The sequence below is a fragment of the Prunus persica genome, chromosome G6 (assembly GCF_000346465.2).
Source record: "Prunus persica cultivar Lovell chromosome G6, Prunus_persica_NCBIv2, whole genome shotgun sequence".
NCBI lineage: Eukaryota > Viridiplantae > Streptophyta > Magnoliopsida > Rosales > Rosaceae > Prunus > Prunus persica.
In genome coordinates this window covers 15,066,051-15,078,884 of record NC_034014.1, presented here as the reverse complement: position 1 = coordinate 15,078,884, position 12,834 = coordinate 15,066,051, and the positions used below count along the sequence as shown (strand labels likewise).

The window sequence follows — 12,834 nt, the reverse complement described above, 5'->3', positions numbered from 1 at the left end:
CAGGTGGAAGTGTAAGTTCACAAATTTGTACTAATAATAGGCTCTCATTGCAAGGAACTTGTTACCTTGTTCCATATGCTTCACATGACCGTTTAATTGACGGACTTCCATCCCTGCAGCATCACCGAACCTATTCATGAACTTCACAGTTGATGACAACTGAGGTACAAACTGAACAACTGTACAATATGCGCAAATAGACACTTCAGTTCTTGAGAGGGACAGATTGTTTGCATGTATTTCGGTAGTGGCCCTTCACACCACACCTTGAGCATTTTTTTTGCCGGGAGTCCTCTCCTTTGGAAGGTACTCTTTGCATTTTGCGATGGCCCGGCATAACCTTACAAACAGGAGGAAGGATTTTGACATTGTTCAAATGTTCGGGAATAACCCATGTGCCTTTATGTGGTACAGGATAAATAGATTCAGCATATGCAGCTGCCCATGTAGCTCGTGTATAATAAGAAGAGGCAAAGGAGTAGGGGTTCAAATTCAAGTGCCGACATACCGCAATAGCATGCTTGCACGGGAGTTGCTCCAAGTCAAACTTCCTGCACGTACAACTACGGTTTGCCAAGTGCACCAGACCGTTCAAATCACCATCCAGAACATTATACTCGACATCATTGATTTTGACCACATTCATCCTTGACGCAGCGTCTAACCTCTTCCTTAACTTCTGTTCACCCAAATTAGGGCACAATGTAGAATGACATTTCATTGCTAAATCTCGACGTTGACTAAACCAAGTGAGAAGTAAATTTGTGATTTCATCGATCAAGTGTAGGACCGGAAGCATCCTTGCAAAACGAAGAACTGAATTAATGGACTCCACAATATTCGTTGTCATCACACTATAGCGTCGTCCATCACAGTGGGCCCGAGACCACTTCTGAACGCCTGCATGTAGTAGATAAGTTCTCACTCGCTCATTGTTTATCATCGAAAAGTGACGATTGAACTCCGCTAGACGATAAGACTTCGCTGCCCTTACAAAATACCCCAATATCGGATCCCGTCGCTTCAAGTGAAATGAGGCTTTCATATTGCCCTTCAAGTGATAAAAGCAAATACCATGGCTTGCCCCAGGAAAAACTCTACGCAACCCATGTTGTATGCTAACATTGCGATCAGATATGACAACAAGATTCGAGCAATCACCAATTGCACAATGTAATTTTCTCAAAAACCACTCCCATGCTGCATCCGTCTCCAAATCTCCAATCGCAAAGGCAACAGGATATATGTTGCGATTTCCGTCAAATGCGGTCGCAACAAACAAAACACCTTTATACTTGCACTTCAAATGGGTAGCATCAACAGCAATCACGGGCCGCATTGACGACTTAAATCCTCGTATGCATGCACCAATTGACATAAAAAAATATAAGAAGTGGTCGGCTGCATCAGTCTGAATGTATGTCAAAGTTCCCGGATTTGTACACTCCAATTCACAACAATAGGAAGGGAGAAGGGAATACGACTCTTCTGCAGACCCTCTCATTGTTTTGAAAGCTAACTCTCGGCTTCTCCAAGCTGTAGAGTAGCTTATGCTGACACCAAATTTTTTTTTCACATCTGTCTTTATATCAGCTGCAGTATAAATGCTGCGCGAATCCTGAAATCTTCATTTAACACAGTCAGACACCAATTCGGCCGTAGCTTGAGGATGGTGACTACTTACAAACCTCAGATCACATTCATGAAGTGGATCGTATTTAACAACCTTAAACTCATGTAATCCAACTTTATATGCCCAAAGTTTCCAAGGGCAAGGCACCTGCCAACAGCGAACACAAAACCGACGCTTCCCAGATTGGACTGTTCTGAACCGAAAGTGGCCTCTAATTGCTGCTAAACTGATGGTTTTTAAAAGGGCAATCTTATTTGGATAAACTCGGCCAACCTTCAAATTTGCTTCCCAATTTATGCACGAAAGGCCTCCACCATAACCAATATATTCCACACTCTCACCATGCTTCGAATCAACCCGAATTGTATGCATTTCACTCGAACTTGATTGCCGGGGAGGTTCAGATTGCACCTGTCTACACTGCACAGTGGAGGGTTCCGCATTGCTGTCCTCAGGAGGATGCACAATTGGTGCAGAGTACGGTTCCTCTTCATTGCTAGGTTGATATAAATCAGCAACTATGTTTTCACCGCTTTCAAAATGAACTTCTTCAACCCAATCACTCCAATTAAAACCATTCCCACCATTTTCAGTTTCATTGTGCGAAATTACCACATTTCTTCGTTCCACAACAAAGGTAGCAGGAGCATTGCTACTCTCAACGCTTACAATGCCATTGCACCCTTCAATACCATGACCTTCGATATTTTTCAAGCTTGCTACTAAAGGGGTTACTTTAGAGGCCATAACATCTGTGTTGTACTTGAGAAAATACTGAACATCATCATTGTCTTCAACCCTTATGTGCTTACTGACAGATGCGGATACAGGAACTGAATACTTCAATGTGACACTATATTTCGTGGGCTCTGCATCCATGATCTTATAAATGCGTTCAACAAGTTCGGAAAACGTTACGTTCCGTGACACTATTATGCCTTTAGCCTCCCCACCTTCATAACTCTCAATGTTATCCTTCTTAACCCAACTTCCATTGTAGCATACCAAAATTCCAACTGTATCCATTTCTGCAAATAACATAAATAATTACTACACCGATTCATAACACTAAAAAATAAAAAATAGATGAATAAAAACATGCACAACAGTCATTCCACTACACATATCATCTTCTAAATCCTCAAATCTTCAAACTCAAATTGTAGCTGCTTCAACAAGTAACTTTTATTCCTTTTTGTTTTTTCTCTGATTTTGTACATATCTGTGGGTTCCAAGTTATTAACAAACTAACATACACATACAATGGCAGAAATATGAACCCTCTAACCCTCCAAGGCTTTTGACAAATGTAAACACCTTCAACAAAAGGATCAGGTTGTGATAGAAAACGTATAATGTAGTACAAGCTCAATTACCAAATTCGAAACCAAAACACACAAACTATACTTCTTATTACCAAAACAAACCCAGAATGCCAATAAATTCCCCACATTAGCATCTAAATTGAGCCTAACACTAGCCGTATTTACAAATTTTTAGGCTAGACAAAGTTAACATATGATTTTTCTGTGTGCTGTTATTTTCACCATTATCAAACACATTGCACTACATTATACACGCATTCAGTCAATTTTAAACAAAATTCAAGTTCACCAGACAGATCCCACTGCAGATAATATCACAAACTATGAATTTCAACATATCATAACTCCTTCAAACTGAAAATTTAAGCTTTTATCTCTCTGTGGTGAAAAGGGGCTGAACGATTTCATAATACACATACACTACCAAACCAATATCACAACTCACATCCGTTCACAACGACACCGGAAGTCGCCACTTTCCCTTCTCTGTGGACTCGCAGCAGTCACCTCGATCTGGAGGTCAACAATGGAGGCCGTGCCTTCCGGCTTCGCTGCGCCCAAGCTAGGGTCCCAAATTTGAGGACATTTGGGTTATGACGATGGATGGGTTGCGAACTGGATTGCTCAGTGGGAACATGTCTCGCAACCTTGAGTTCCCCCAATTTTTGCCAACCTTCCAACACAGAGGAGAGAGAGTTTTAGGAGTTCAGACAAGTTCCCTTTCAGAAAAGGGGTGGCAAAGGGTTGCTACATGTGCTTTTATATGGAGGGCAGTTTGGTCATTTCACGTTCACAAGTGATTATATCAGAACACAATTTGTAACCTAATCATTTCAGAACACCACTTGTGAAAACTGATTATATCAGCATATTTCCCTTGTATTTTTGGCTTCTAACAGTTGATTAGACCCTACACAATGTGATGGAAGCTTTGCTCCAACGTAGGGTCGGTGCTGCACCTTTTTTGGTTTTGTTTTTAGTGGAATAAAGTACTTTTTATTTATTTAGAAGAAATTATATATTAGAAATCAGTTCTACCAAATACATTTATGTGTCAATGTGCTGCACGTTGGAGTATATATGCAGTTTTTATAATATGAATATATCTATATATATAAAGCAAAATGCTGAGAATGATAAAACATTCAAAATACCAGAAAATACCCTTGGTCAATGCAAACATTAAGAATTGAAATTATTAATTAAACGAAGATAATATGATAAATTCACACTTTTTCATATTAAAAAAATTAAAATTAAAAGAAAAATCAAATAATGGATCCTATTTTTATGGAACACAACTACCCATTATCTTTTTTAATTCTAAAATAAATTTAAAATTTTCTATAAAAAAAAGCCTCCCGCAGGCGCGGAAGCGGGAGAGGCTAGTATAATATAAAGTAAAAAAAATTCAAAAACCCTGTGTGGTGGCGCCACTTGCACCATGCTAGAAAATACAGCATGTAATTGATTTAAGAATTTCTGGTGGGTTTTGGTTATGGATTTTGCTTAACTTAGCAGCTATACCCATAACTTGTGTAAGATTACTTTGACAAAACGATAAAAAGAGAGTTACAAAATAACCCATTCTGTTGTTATCAAGTGTTTTAATGCTTTTGAAATTCAGGGGGATAAGAAGGGGATCACTCCCCAGGTGATTAATTTTCTTTTACTAAAACTTGCAAATATAAAGACTGATAAAATAAAAAAAAGAAATGAAAGTCATAAAATTAATCGATCACTCAGTTTTTGTACTACATTTGTTTATTTACTTGAGCTGTTGTTTGTGTTATTTGCAGGGAAAATGCTGATGATGATGTAACAATAAAGGTCCTTTACTGTGGGGTTTGCCATTCAGACTTGCATTCTGTCAAGAATGAATGGGGGTTCACCAACTACCCTATTGTACCTGGGTAACATGCTAATCTCGTGTCACTCTGTATGAAAGATAATATGATGTGTCTCTGTTAAGTTTGAATGAAAATGTTATTTACGGAAGCCTACTTCACAAGGATCAATGTGGTTTTTGTCTTAATAAGAGTCTAGACTGTCATGAATCTTACTATTGAAAACATTTTACTATTATAAGTTATAGTAAATTCATTTGATTGTTATAAATCAAACGCAAATGATTTCGATAATGTTCTTGCTATAGGCATAAGGCATGATGTCATTGTAAATATTTGGTGGATTAGTTGTTTGGTAGATGGAATTTTAACATGCATATTTCTGTGTTTTTTTTAATAAATATTTGCATTTCAAAATGTTTTTTATTCTGTTTACCTCTGCATGTGACCAAATATCTTATAAAAAATTGCATTCAGGTGTGGGAATTGGTTGTTGTATGCCTCTGCTTTTTGCAGCACATAGTAGAAATTATTCCTGTGAATGAAATCATTCCTGTGTGTGTTGAACATTTTCAATTGATTTTCCAGGCATGAAATTGTTGGTGTTGTGACCAAAGCTGGGAAGAATGTGGAGAAATTCAAAGTAGGTGATCGTGTAGGAGTTGGGGTCATAGTAGGTTCCTGCATGAAATGTGAGACCTGCGACCAGGACTTAGAGAACTACTGCCCTCGAACAATATTTACCTATAACTCACTCGATCACGACTGAACAAAAACTTATGGTGGTTATTCCGATATGATTGTTGTTCACCATCGCTATGTGCTCCGCTTTCCAGATAACTTAGCCCTTGATGCGGGTGCACCACTTTTATGTGCTGGGATCACTGTGTACAGTCCAATGAAATATTATGGCATGACTGAGCCTGGAAAGCATTTGGGTGTGGCAGGACTTGGTGGGCTTGGTCATGTGGCTGTGAAGATTGGTAAGGCTTTTGGTTTGAAAGTGACTGTCATCAGTTCCTCCCCAGGAAAGGAGGATGAGGCTGTTAAGAGACTTGGAGCTGATTCTTTTCTCCTCTCAAGTGACCCTGCAAAATTGAAGGTAATCTATATCTACAAGGAGGAACCATGAAACTTACAAAATCCCTTAACATGCTCCACTTAAGAAATGGCTACAACAAACCAATTTATATAACAAGAGTAAAATATTCCATTGAAATAGTTTACAAATTTATAGTAAAATATAACCGTTCTTAGCTTTCTTTCCCACTACCCTCAATACTTATCAATTTAGTTAGTCATCCTCGAAGTCAATAACAGTTTAGTTAGTCACCCTTCATGCACCAGTGCAAAGAGGCTAGTGGTAAATAATACAAGAAATGAAACATCTAGGTGCAATGCTGCGAACAAATCTCAGATCTTTGATATGACCTACCTCAACAACTCCACATTATACGTTGTTCTGCAGATTGATTCCATAATGTTTATTTTTTGGTTCCTCTTCTCAGAAGGTCTAGAATATTTAGTGATTTACCCTAATATTTTGCTGTTTCCTGCTTTTACTATGCAGGCAGCAATGGGTACCATGGATTACATCATTGACACGGTGTCTGCAGTTCATGCGTTGGCTCCATTAATTGGTCTACTGAAGCTGAATGGGAAGCTGGTCACGGTGGGTTTGCCTGACAAGCCCCTGGAGTTGCCAATCTTTCCCTTAGTTTTGGGTATGCCTATCTGACCACAAACACTTCATTGTTTTGTTTTATAACAACAAAGACTGAATTTTTCTATTAGGAGGAGGATGCATCAATGTGCAACTTTTAACTTATTTCCAGGCTTATAGCTTTTCGTGGGCATTGTGCCTAAGACGTTATGATGGGGATATTCTATTCAGGAGAAACACGAAGTGTTAAATTGCCTGATCAATCCCTGATTTCCAAACAGATATTAACAAATTGCTTATGCTTTCTTTTGGTGGTGTTTATGTTTGTTTGGTGCTTGTCTCCGCCTATCCTAGTAGAATGCAAGGGGCTCTAGAAACATGAACTAATGCTCGAATTCATTTGATTGTTATAAATCAAACGCAAATGATTTCGATAAGGATCTTTTTATAGGCATAAGGCATGATGTCATTGTAAAAATTTGGAATCTTAACATGCATATTTGTTTGTTTTTTTAATTTTAAATATTTGCATTTCAAAATGTTTTTTATTCTGTTTACCTCTGCATATGACCAAATATCTTATAAAAAATTGCATTCATGTATGGGAATTGGTTGTTATATCTCTCTGCTTTTGGCAGAACGTAGCAGAAATGATCGTTTTATTATTCCTGTGAAATCATTCATGTGTGTGTTGAACATTTTCAATTGATTTTCCAGGCATGAAATTGTTGGTGTTGTGACCAAAGCTGGGAAGAATTTGGAGAAATTCAAAGTAGGTGATTGTGTAGGAGTTGGGGTCATAGTAGGTGCTAAAATATGAAAACTATGAGAGAATATTTGTTTGTGGGAATTTTCTGTGTATTCTTCTCCTTGTAGGAGGTCATATTTATAATACAACGAAACCTGAATGGGCAAGTAAATAATAAATTCCTAAATCTATTTACAGTAGGAAATCAGGAATTAAAGTAAATCAATTACAATTATAATAGGAATTCTTGGTGTGTAAGGAAAGTAAGTCAATATCCACAAGTCACGCCAACACTCCCCCTCACGTTGGTGCATAGATGTCGCCAATGCCCAACTGATCCAGTGAATTGTGGAATGCTTTACTGAAAATTGCCTTTGTCAAAATATCCGCCAATTGATCATTGGATTTCACAAAAGGAAACTGAAACACTTTAGCCTCAAGCTTCTCTTTGATGAAGTGTCGATCCACCTCAACATGTTTAGTACGATCATGCTAAACCGGATTCTGTGCAATGGCTATAGCAGCCTTGTTGTCACAAAAGAGATTCATTGTGGATGTAGGTTTATACCCAAGTTCAGTAAGCAACTTTCTTAACCAAACAAGTTCACAAATCCCTTTAGTCATGCCTCTGAACTCGACTTCTACACTGGATAAAGCTACTACATTCTGTTTCTTGCTCCTCCATGTCACCAAATTACCTCCCACTAATGTGAAGTAACCCGATGTGGATTTTCTATCTGTTACATTAGCTGCCCAATCTGCATCTGAATAACCATCAATATTTAGATGACCATGCTTTGAGAACATAAGTCCTTTTCCAGGTGCAGACTTCAAATATCTAAGTATCCGAAGAACTGCATTCATGTGGTCTTCACTTGGAGAGTGCATAAATTGACTGACAACGCTCACCACATAAGCAATGTCTGGTCGAGTATGTGACAAATAGATCAATCTTCCCACTAACCTTTGGTATCTTTCTTTGTTAGTTGGAACTTGATCCGGATATTCTCCAAGATGATGATTCTGAACAATTGGAGTGTCCGCAGGTTTACAATCTAGCATTCCTGTGTCTGTCAACAAGTCTAAGACATATTTCCTTTGAGAGAGAAATATGTCTTGCTGCGATCGAGCCACCTCAATTCCCAAGAAATACTCGAGTCCACCTAGATCCTTCATCTTAAACTCCGTAGCCAGATAGTCTTGTAGCTGTGATATTTCCTGTTTATCATTCCCAGTAATAATCATATCATCAACATAGATTATTAATGTTGTTACCTTCCCTTTTCGATGTTTCAAGAACAGAGTATGATCTGAGTTGCACTGTTTGAAACCATTGTTCTTCAATGCCATGGTGAACCGTCCAAACCATGCACGTGGTGACTGTTTCAATCCATACAATGCTTTTTATAACCTGCAAACTATTACAGTCTGAGTAGTATTATATCCAGGAGGAATGTCCATGTACACCTCCTCTGTGAGTTCGCCATGTAGAAAAGCATTCTTTACATCAAACTGGTGTAGTGGCCAATCCAAATTAGCTGCAAGGGACAATAAGACTCTGACGGTGTTTAACTTTGCAACTGGAGCAAAGGTTTCTTCATAGTCTATACCATAGGTCTGTGTGTACCCTTTTTCCACAAGTCTTGCCTTGTATCGCTCGATAGATCCATCTACATTGTGTTTTATAGTAAACACCCATCTACATCCGATAGTCTTTTTTCCTCGAGGTATAGTCTCGAATGTCCAAGTCTGATTTTTCTCAAGAGCTTTCATCTCCTCTTTTATAGCTTGGACCCACTTAGGATCTTTCAATGCTTCAGAGACCTTGGTTGGAATATGGATAGCAGACAACTGATGCACAAAAGCCTTGAGTGGTTCAGACAGCTTCTCAGTGGATACATGATTTGTAATTGGATACTTGGATGTCTTGCCAATATCAAGTGAATAACGATTTGGTGGCTTCCCACGATTTTGCCTGAAAGGTAATTGATATCCAATAGTTTTATCATATAAATGCACAAGTCTAGTAGGAGTAGTTACCTCAAGGATATTCTCAGGAGATTGGTCTGTTGGTACTGTTGAGTTAGAAAGGGGTCTTCATCTTGTTGTTCTGTATTGTCTATAGGTGTGAGACTCGGATCAGAAATATCTTCGCATGGATCAGGTGGGTCAGGCAATTGATCGCTATGAATGGGCGATTGGTTGCTTTTCGACAGAGAGTAATCTCGTGCTCTAGACTTAGGATGATCAATCATTTCTGTATAGAGGAGAATTTCTTTATTTTCTAAGTTGCTCCAATTTTGCTCTTCACTTTGTATCTCCCCCTGAAGCGTAGAATTGGATGATGGGTCATGGAAGAACAGCTCAGATTCCAAAAAGGTCACATCCAAAGTGACATAGGTTCATTGGGTAGGAGGGTGATAACAGCGGTAGCCTTTCTGATGAGTGGCATAACCCACAAAAACACAACGAAGCGCACAGGGATCAAGTTTGCTACATTGATTTTTGTGGAGATGAACGAAAGCCACACATCCAAAGATTCGGGGTGTGAGTACCAAAACAGAGGGCAGAGGTCTGTGTTGCGTAAGCACCTGTAAGGGAGTTTAAAGGTCAATACACCAGAAGGCATGCGGTTGATCAGGTGAACTGCGGTGACAATAGCATCATCCCAGTGATGGCGAGGAACATGAGCGCTAATCAGAAGTGCTCGGGCGGTTTCAAGAAGATGTCGATTTTTTCATTCAGCAACACCATTTTGTTGCGGTGTCTGAGGACAAGTCGTCTCATGGATAATTCCATGTTGTTGGAAGTAAGTCTGAAAGTCATGATTGACAAATTCTCCACCATTGTCTGAGTGAAGAATCTGGATTTGAGCATTAAACTGAGTTTTCATCTGTTTGTGGAAGGACTGAAAATGGGAAAACACTTCGTTTTTATTCTTCAGCAAATAAAGCCATGTCATCCGTGTACAATCATCGATGAATGTGACAAACCATCGAACACCAGAAGGAGCAGTGATAGGCGAAGGTCCCCAGACATCAGAGTGAATTAACGTAAATGAAGGAGTACACTTGTTCGTACTCAACGGGTAGGGCATATGGTGACTCTTGGCTAAAATACAAGTATCACATGTGAAGTCGGAGTCCTTGAAACATGAGAATAAATCTGGTATAAGATGCTATCTAAAAGACGGATGTCCCAATCGACGGTGCCACAACCAGATTTGCTTTTGTTTGCTATCAAACGGATGTGTCACACTGTTAGCCACGTCGGGACTGAAGTCATCGACATAATATAGCCCCCCTATCTTAGTACCACAACCAAGAATCTCCTTAGTACGAATATCCTGAAGCAAACAAAAACTCGGGTAAATGAGTACACAACAATTCAATTCAGTAAGCTGACTAACTAACAACAATTTAGTGGATAAAGATGGAATAAGTAAAGTATTAGACAATGTGAGAGAGGATGAGAATGCAACAGTGCCAGCCCTTGTCACAGGATAAGTAACACCATTGGCATTTGCAATACAGGTTCGTCGAGGTTGTGTAGTATTCAGAAAATCATCAGGATCAAACATCATATGATCAGTTGCACCAGAATCAATTATCCAGCTCCTAGAATCAATCTTATCGGAAGTATGGAATCCATAACCAGTACCATTACTGGTGCATTGTCCTCGATATGTAATAGTAGCCCACCAATCGGGGTAGACATGCGATTTAAAACAAGTCTCACAAGTGTGTCTCGAATCACCACAATATGAGCAATCTGGTCCATGTGTCGGGGTCGTTAGTCTAGAAGTCATAATCTGTGCAGCGGAAGATGCATAGGATACAGGTTGAGTAGGAATTTGGATCGAAATCTGAGCCTGTGTCGGGGCCGGAGTCGGAGTCGAAATCGGGATCAGGGTCTGAATCAGAGACAAATTCGGGATTGGGGTCATCATCGGAGTGGGGGTCGGGGTCGTCGTCATCGTCGTCATAGTTGAGGTCAGGGTCGTCAAAAGAGGATCCTAATTCTGGATCGGGTTCAGGGTCAAAGTCTGCATTTATAGGAGCGGAGCCATCTGGGCACTCAACTCAACGATGGTTTATTGAGAATGAGAGAAGGAGTCGGTGGTGCTACCTCCATGAGGGTTGAAAAAATCATCAACCCCCATAACGGTGGCGGGGGTTTGAAACTAAAGTGAGCAATTCCAAGATCGCCGCTCTGATACCATGCTAAAATATGAAAACTATGAGAGAATATTTGTTTGTGGGAATTTTCTGTGTATTCTTCTCCTTGTAGGAGGTCATATTTATAATACAATGAAACCTGAATGGGCAAGTAAATAATAAATTCCTAAATCTATTTACAGTAGGAAATCATGAATTAAAGTAAATCAATTACAATTATAATATGAATTCTTGGTGTGTAAGGAAAGTAAGTCAATATCCACAAGTCACGCCAACAGTAGGTTCCTGCATGAAATGTGAGACCTGCGACCAGGACTTAGAGAACTACTGCCCACGAACAATATTTACCTATAACTCACTCGATCACGACCGAACAAAAACTTATGGTGGTTATTCTGATATGATTGTTGTTAACCATCGCTATATGCTCCGCTTTCCAGATAACTTAGCCCCCGATGCGGGTGCACCACTTTTATGTGCTGGGATCATTGTGTACAGTCCAACAAAATATTATGGCATGACTGAGCCTAGAAAGCATTTGGGTGTGGCAGGACTTGGTGGGCTTGGTCATGTGGCTGTGAAGATTGGTAAGGCTTTTGGTTTGAAAGTGACTGTCATCAGTTCCTCCCCAGGAAAGCAGGATGAGGCTGTTAAGAGACTTGGAGCTGATTCTTTTCTCCTCTCAAGTGACCCTACAAAATTGAAGGTAATCTATATTTGTTGATGCTCAAAATGGTTCGGTTAAAATTGAGTCCAACTTAGTGATGAGGTGTGATGGATGATGGATGAAGGTGAGGACCTTCACTAAGTGTGTGAGGATTTGGGCAAGCGATAAACATATAGAAGACAAGATATACGTGGTTCACCCGAATGATGGGCTACGTCCACGGAGAAGGATGTTCTCATTATGATAATGTTTGTTTACATTTGTACAAGGAGATTAGACCCAAATATAAAGATAGCAAGTGAGAAGCCCAGCCCAGATATGGATCCCCTCCTAAGTGGAGAGTGGTCTCCTTTTATAGGTGAGGGGGAGTCTTCACTTCTTGTAGTTTTCCGATGTGGGACTCCTCTTACTTTGCTTAGAGTTGTGACTTGTGGTAATGCCTCTTTGGCTAAGGTGATGACCTCTCAAAGCATGGCATGTGGATGATCTAGGCTAGCTAGTTGCTCGGTCAGTTACGGTACTAACAGTAGTCCCCAAGTTCGCGAGTAAGAAGGTATTTCTTGATTGAGGACTTGTAATTTTAAGTGCACTGGTCGAGCAACACCACAGTTTGTCCTCCAAGCTGTATAGTGCACTACCTATAGTCCCCCAAGTCCTCTGGTAAAAAGGACATTAGAGGGAGGGAACTTGCAACAAAAAGCCAAGTGGTTTGCAAGTCCCCATTTTTTTTATGCAAAGGTGCCGAAGGGCATCATAGTACACCGAAGGGCGGG

At 39.7% G+C, this 12,834-nt stretch overlaps 1 protein-coding gene and 1 pseudogene across 1 annotated transcript; both read left to right on the top strand.

Annotated features, from left to right (window-relative positions):
- LOC18778768 lies at positions 4,554 to 6,558 on the top strand (annotated as a pseudogene).
- Positions 7,066 to 12,118, top strand: LOC18779952 (probable mannitol dehydrogenase). Its single transcript, XM_007212996.2, has 3 exons — positions 7,066 to 7,079; positions 7,186 to 7,274; positions 11,676 to 12,118. Exons 1-3 carry the CDS (start codon positions 7,066 to 7,068, stop codon positions 12,116 to 12,118), a joined length of 546 nt encoding a protein of 181 aa, XP_007213058.2.

Coding starts and splice junctions, on each gene's coding strand:
- LOC18779952 (XM_007212996.2), top strand. Junction 7,275..11,675: donor AGGAGTTGGGGTCATAGTAG/GTGCTAAAATAT, acceptor CGCCAACAGTAG/GTTCCTGCATGAAATGTGAG.